The sequence below is a fragment of the Eleutherodactylus coqui genome, chromosome 10 (assembly GCF_035609145.1).
Source record: "Eleutherodactylus coqui strain aEleCoq1 chromosome 10, aEleCoq1.hap1, whole genome shotgun sequence".
In the NCBI taxonomy this organism is placed as follows: domain Eukaryota; kingdom Metazoa; phylum Chordata; class Amphibia; order Anura; family Eleutherodactylidae; genus Eleutherodactylus; species Eleutherodactylus coqui.
Window position 1 is genome coordinate 16,009,246 of NC_089846.1, and position 6,964 is coordinate 16,016,209.

General features: G+C 47.0%; 1 protein-coding gene across 1 annotated transcript in view; it reads right to left on the reverse strand.

Moving 5' to 3' along the window:
• Window positions 1-273: 273 nt before the first annotated feature.
• LOC136580111 (uncharacterized) overlaps window positions 274-6,964 on the reverse strand; it is an 8,896-nt gene continuing 2,205 nt past the window's right edge. The window contains exons 3-5 of the mRNA XM_066580380.1: window positions 5,132-5,195; window positions 4,729-4,908; window positions 274-3,686 (exon numbers count right to left, since the gene is read on the reverse strand). Of these exons, the coding sequence (XP_066436477.1) occupies window positions 1,948-3,686; window positions 4,729-4,908; window positions 5,132-5,195 (1,983 nt within the window). The 3' untranslated portion in view covers window positions 274-1,947. The remainder of the gene's footprint in view (window positions 3,687-4,728; window positions 4,909-5,131; window positions 5,196-6,964) is intronic.

The following is a 6,964-nucleotide window of genomic DNA, read 5'->3' on the forward strand; positions in this document are numbered from 1 at the left end:
AATAGTTGCCCCAGCAGTAATAGGGCCCCCAATAATTGCCCCAGCAATAATAGTGACCCCCAATAGTTGCCCCAGCACAAATAGTGACCCTAAATAGCTGCCCCAGCAGTAATAGGGCCCCCAATAATTGCCCCTGCAATAAGAGTGACCCCCAATAGTTGCCCCAACAACTATTGTCCTCTTCCCAATCATTTTTTTGTCTAATTTTTTGTTTCACAAGAACATAGTATGGAGATCACGCAGCAGCCTGAGGCAAAGTTTTAAAAAGCTTTATTGAACGTGCATATAAATACATAAACGATGTGCGATAATAATATGTTTATAGAAATAACACATAAATATCGTCTATATAGCTGCAGTGTAATACATGCAGAATTGTATTAAATACATCGTATAATTTAAGGCACTTGTATAACGTTAAACGCGGCGCGCAAAAGTCTTTCGATTTGCACTTTACAGCCCTCAGGGTTTTTACAAGCCGCAGTCCAGCCATCAAGGATCCTTTCCAACAGATAGCACATGTATGAAGTAAAGAGTCTTTTCTTACAATTTCAGCGCAGCTAAAGCTTTGACCAAATAGTCCATTTTTAATTCACCCCCCTGCTCTTGTGAGCGGGGTCAGCAGCGACCATAGAAGGTATATGAATCTCCGCCACAGCGTGTATGAAGTTAGTCCATCCCGGAGGTAGAGGCTTTTTGCCGTCTCTCTGAGTTGGTGTCGTATGGAGGATCAAGTCTAGTATGCTGATCCGGTGATGCCGCTTCCCTTGGAGATGGATCCCCTTTATAGTTCCATGCAGGGGCGTGCATGGGCTGATCAGCGTTATTAACCCTTTAAATGCTGATGTCAGTCCTGACAGCTGCATTTAAATGCCCTGAACGATGTTCAGGGGTCCCGTACGGCACCCCAGCGATGAGATCGCAGGGAGCCATGCCGAATTCATGGCAGGCGGGGGCCTTCTGAAAGGCCCCAGGGCTGTGTTGGCAGAATGCCTTATCAAGCTATCCCCGTGGGGTGGCTTGATAGACTGCCTGCCCGTTTGCAGTATGATGTAATGCTATGGCATTACATCATACTGCAGGAGCGATCAAAGGATCGCAAGTTGTTGTCCCCTAGGGGGACTAAAAAAAAAAAAACAGCACAATAAAGTTTTACTAAAACTAAAAAACAAAGTGATAAAAGTAAAAAAAAAACCTTTTGCTATATTTACAAAAAAGAGAATCTAAATAACAAAACAAAAATATATATTTGGTATCGCTGCGTCCGTAAAAGTCCGATCTATCAACGTAACGCATTATTGACCCCGCACGGTGAACGTCGTACGAAACAAAATATGAAGAATGCCAGAAATTCACTATTTCGGTCATCCTGTTTCCCAGAAAAAATGCAATAAAAAGCGATCAAAAAGTCGTAAGTATCCCAAAATGGCACTAACGCAAACTATAGGACGTCCCGCGAAAAATGAGCCGGAGGTCTGTACTCTAAACACATCGCTTTTGTTCTGCCGCTGGCAGCAGCTTGCGTACAATGTTATCAGCGCTGCCCGCGGAGATCACAGCATGCGGTCCCTCTTATTAGGGACGGCGGCTTTTATGCTGAGCTGAACTCAGGGATGGACAGAGTGTACCATGATTGATACATCATTGGACTGGGATTTCTGCGATCACATGCTAATTTGGTAGGGACTGAAGGGGGCGGTATAATAACATAAGCTAATGTGGGCAGGGATTCAGCCTCCGAAAGGGGGACGGCCATCACACTATTAAAAAGGCGGGGCAGGGGTGTGGTCATTAAGCTATAAAAGGGGCGTGGCACCTGTCACTTTCCTAAAAGGGGGTGTTTGATATGATATGTGGACTCTATACTACTTAGAGCATGCTCCCATCTATCTCTCCCGCGTATCGATACGCAGTGCCCACACTTTCACTGCCTCCATTCGCAGTGTGTTACGCACGTGTGTAATATGTGGTGACAATACGCCCGTTTGAATGAATCACTACATGTTTGAAATCACCAGGCTGAACATTACCCCCGATTGCGACACGCGAAGACTGAACGGCGCCCAGTATGGCACGCGCAGCATCTAAAGACGACTTTACTTGGTATACACTCACAAACTTGAAACGTTCTACATACTGAACACCTTTGGAAAAAAGAGGGTCTCCACGTTTATGAAGAAAAGACAGTTCACCCCCCTCCGGCGGCTCATAAGGCTGTGGATTCTGCGTGACGTCTGCAGGGTCTGCAAAATTTATGCGAAGATGTGGGCGTTGTTGTGGCGGCGTGTCGGGAGCGGCTGACTTTTTGCCGGTCCTGCCATTCGAAGCTGTGAGCAGCATTCTCCAACCTTCTATAAAATTAGTGCGAAAATCTGGCGTTTGCTGTGGCGGAGCGTCGTGACCGTCTGGCTTTCTGCCGACGATGGCCTTCCCAGCTGTGGGCAGCACTTTTATACTTTCCACACCAGGAATGCGAAAATCTGGCGTTTGCTGTGGCGGAGCGTCGTGGCCGTCCGGCTTTCTGAGTTTTCTGCCAGCTATGGCCTTCCTAGCTCTGTATAGTATTTTTACAACTTTTTTAACCACCCTTGATCTGCGAAATCCGGGGCCGATGTTTTTGTAATGCTTCTTCAACCCAGAGCCGATCATAGGACGTCTTATTAACCCTTTCCTATCCACCCTCTTACGTCTTCCAATATTCGGATTGAAGGCTGTACAGCTCTGATGCCGGAAGACGTCCGGCAGGGTATTCTTACTGTTTATTACTGGCCGCTCTGTTGTTGGGGGACTCTCCAGCATGTTATAATACAAAGTAGTGGCTCTGTTCAGAGGGTCAGAAGGAGAAAGCGTACTATGAAACCCTGTATCCCAAATTGGATCGCAAATGCTTAAAGGATTGCCTAGGTGCTTCCTCGATACTTCAGCCAATTCTTGCTTTAAAGCGAGTATTTCTGGACCTTTGCGATCGTCCGGCTCAGAAACTATAAGTTTGAGAACCCTATCGTGTACAGATGTCAAGTATGCGGCTAAGCCGCCGACCTGGAAGGCTATAGAATACATTCTAGCAAATACGTTCCCTAAATACGGGGACCAGTACCCGTTCTCGGTGATGCTGCATTCATCGTCACGGGTTTTTTGTCTTTTAGCGGTGTTGTTTTTGCGAGCTGCGGTCCTCCTTCTACGGTTTATAGTGTTAGTGGCAGCGCTGGTCAAGGCTTGTGGCGTATCAGACGCCGGCGTGCTATGAGCGGCCCCTATATCCGGTGTTTTTGCGGTGTTGTCTTTGTGAGATGCGGGGCTCTGCATAGTGTCGGTGGGGGCACTGACTAAAGTTTGGTGTGCCTTACAATCACATGCGCTATGATGACAGCCCCGTAACTCACTTGAATTTATGACATGCGGCGTACCCGCGCCTCCGATGCTAGAACATTTTTTATCAAGCACAGAAAGCGGCGGTAGTGCGTCGTATCTGATGCTCTTATTTTGTAGTCTTGGTTTGACGCCCCCAACTGGTGTAGCGTTGTATCCCGGGAATAGAGATGGTTGGGTTGAGAGCGCCGTTGATAATCCTCTCAGGTGGGTGGCTCCTTTTTGGGGCGTTAATACAGAGAGCACCCGGTTGTCGATCGTCGCTGAAGGGGTGTTGGACACTGCTACATCCAAACTGCTCTTCGGCTTCACAATGTCTTGACATGAAAAGTAAAATATAATGGGATAAGTAAAATATATCCGCCTATTATACGCAAACTAAAACAGCGAATGCAGCCTAAAAGTTATACAGGGTAGAATAATGTATGGGAAGACGTATATTTACACGTATTTAAAGATCATAGAATGGTAGAGTTGGAAGGGACCTCCAGGGTCACCGGGTCCAAGCCCCTGCTCAGTGCAGGATTACTAAATCATCCCAGATAGAGGTCTGTCCAGCCTTTGTTTGAAGACTTCCATTGAAGGAGAACTCCCCACCTCCCGTGGTAACCTGTTCCACTCATTGATCACCCTCACTGTCTAATATCTAATCTGTGTCTCCTTCCTTTCAGTTTCATCCCATTGCTTCTAGTCTTTCCTTGTGCAGATGAGAATAGGGCTGATCCCTCTGCACTGTGACAGCCCTTCAGATATTTGTAGACCGCTATTAAGTCTCCTCTCAGCCTTCTCTTCAGCAAGCTAAACATTCCCAGATCCTTTAACCGTTCCTCATAGGACATGATTTGCAGACCGCTCACCATCCTGGTAACTCTTCTCTGCACTTGCTCCAGTTAGTCTGTCTTTTTTAAAGTGGGGTGCTCACAACTGGACACAGTATTCCAGATGAGGTCAGACTAAGTAAGAGTAGAGGGGGATAATGACCTCACATGATCTAGGCTCTGTGCTTCTCTTAATACATCCCAGAATTGTGTTTGCCTTTTTGGCTGCTGCATCACATTGTTGACTCACGTTCAGTCTATGATCTATTAGTATACCCAAGTCTTTTTCACATGTGCTGCTGCTTAGCCCAATTCCTCCCATTCTGTATGTACTTTTTACATTTTTCTTGCCCAGATGTAGGCCTTTGCATTTCTCCTTGTTAAATCCCATTCTGTTAGTCGCCGCCCACTGTTCAAGCTATTCTAGATCTTTTGGAATCCTCTTTCTCTTCCCTAGTGTTAGCTATCTCTCCTAGCTTTGTGTCGTCGGCAAATTTGATCAGTTTCCCATCAAGATGTTTCAAGTCCACACATAACTTACGCGGATCTATCCTGTCGCCAGGTGCCGCCGTTCCTGAGACATGCGCTATAGTTGATGAATTCTTTTTTGGTAAAATATTCTCTTTCAGGGTCCGTTTTCTAAGCGAAGTAGATTTTTTCACAACAGCCTTCACTCTGCGCCAGGCTTCAGCATCTGACATCGTACTCGGCGTCTCTGGTACTGCATGGAGAAAATGCTTATTTAGTTCACATCTACGCAGGTCTAAACACGACCATTAATTTATATACAGCATTCCTCCGCCCCTTAAATCCGTACACAGCATCTCGTCAATATTCTCCGTATCTCATCATTCCGGTTAAACATTGAAAAAGGATAAAATGAACAGATACAGGCAAATACATCGCGAGAGTTATAAGAAGAAGCGTAGTGGTGCTATATTTACCTAGTTCAGGTCCGGAAACAGCACGCGGTACAAACATCGGATTATCACTACTTTGGGCTTCCATCTGAAATGAAAAGAAGGCGCTGAGTATCTAATCGGCAGCAGCGGGATCTAAATGTAATTACTAAAAGGTCTCAGTGGTCTAAAAGGTCCAATAAACAATTGCGCTGTCGCAGGATGGAACCAAAAAACGTAATGTATATGTGATAATATCTAAAATCGGGGAGAGCAAATATATGTATAAAACACTGAAACCAGCATGATTGAACCCAACGGGAAGGGATGAAGAGGTTAAAGGGCAAGTACAATCGCCCCCTAATATCATGAGTGGATTTTGGGTTAAAGGGGTTGTCCCGCGCCGAAACGGGTTTTTTTTTTCAACCCCCCCCCCCCCCCCCCCGTTCGACGCGAGACAACCCCGATGCAGGGGTTAAAAAAGAACACCGCACAGCGCTTACCTGAATCCCTGCGCTCCGGTGACTTCTTACTTACCTGCTGAAGATGGCCGCCGGGATCTTCTCCCTCGGTGGACCGCAGGGCTTCTGTGCGGTCCATTGCCGATTCCAGCCTCCTGATTGGCTGGAATCGGCACATGACGGGGCGGAGCTACCAGGAGCCGGTCTCCGGCACGAGCGGCCCCATTGAGAAAACAAGAAGACCGGACTGCGCAAGCGCGTCTAATCCGGCGATTAGACGCTGAAAATTAGACGGCACCATGGAGACGAGGACGCCAGCAACGGAACAGGTAAGTGAAAAACTTCTGTATGGCTCATAATTAATGCACAATGTACATTACAAAGTGCATTAATATGGCCATACAGAAGTGTATAGACCCACTTGCTGCCGCGGGACAACCCCTTTAAGCTTCATTCACACATGGGTGACGATCTTTGGTCGGCCGTATTACAGTCACAAAGCAGCCGAAAATCACGTGAACGAGAGGCAGGCGTGACCAAGTCACGGGTGCAAATACCGTTTAACCCCTTCCCGCTATATGACGTACCGGTATGTCATCGGGATAGCGCCAGATCATGACTGACCTTGCGCTATCCTGCAGCGGGAGCCGGCTGTCAGTCACAGCCAGCGTCCCGCTGCAACAGCGGGGGGGGGGGGGGGCATCGGAGATGCGCCCCCCACTGTTAACCCCTTCCCTGCCGCGATCTAAGTAGATCGCGGCAGGGAAAGAGTTCACAGAGGGAGCGCGCTCCCTCTGTGTCTCCAGCCGGCTCTCATGATAACATTGCGAGAGCCCGGCCTGTCGCCATGGTAACAGGACGCCAGACACTGGCCTCCTGTGTTACCAGTGCCTGAGATCGCTGTATAAGCGATAAGGCATGGCAGTGCAGTGGCTCTGCCATGCCTTATCACAGTGATCATAAGTGCTGTGCTGCAAGTCCCTCAAAGGGACTCAAATAGTGTAAAAAAAAAGAAAAATGTGAAAAAAACCCTTTTTTTGTGCTTTTTTTTTTTAATATTAGCATAAAAAAAGGCAAAAAAAATTTAAAACACCACATATTTGGTATTGACACGTCCGTAAGAACGTGTACAAAAAAGCTGTGTTCAGGGAGCGGAATACAGATGAAACAATAGTGTCAGCTGTATCCCGCTGTGAATCCCTGATAAGGCTCATCGTCAGCACGCTGAAAGACAACGATGAGCGACGGCTTAACGAAAACCGCAAGATGTCAGTGCAGTTAGACACAGCGATTATCACTCAAAAGACGGATTTTGAGCGATAATCGTTGTGTCTAAATGGGCCTTAAGTCATGGTCCTTGATGGAAAGTTATGAGCCGGTGGGCAACAAATGGTTGTCTATAAAAACTTATATGGTT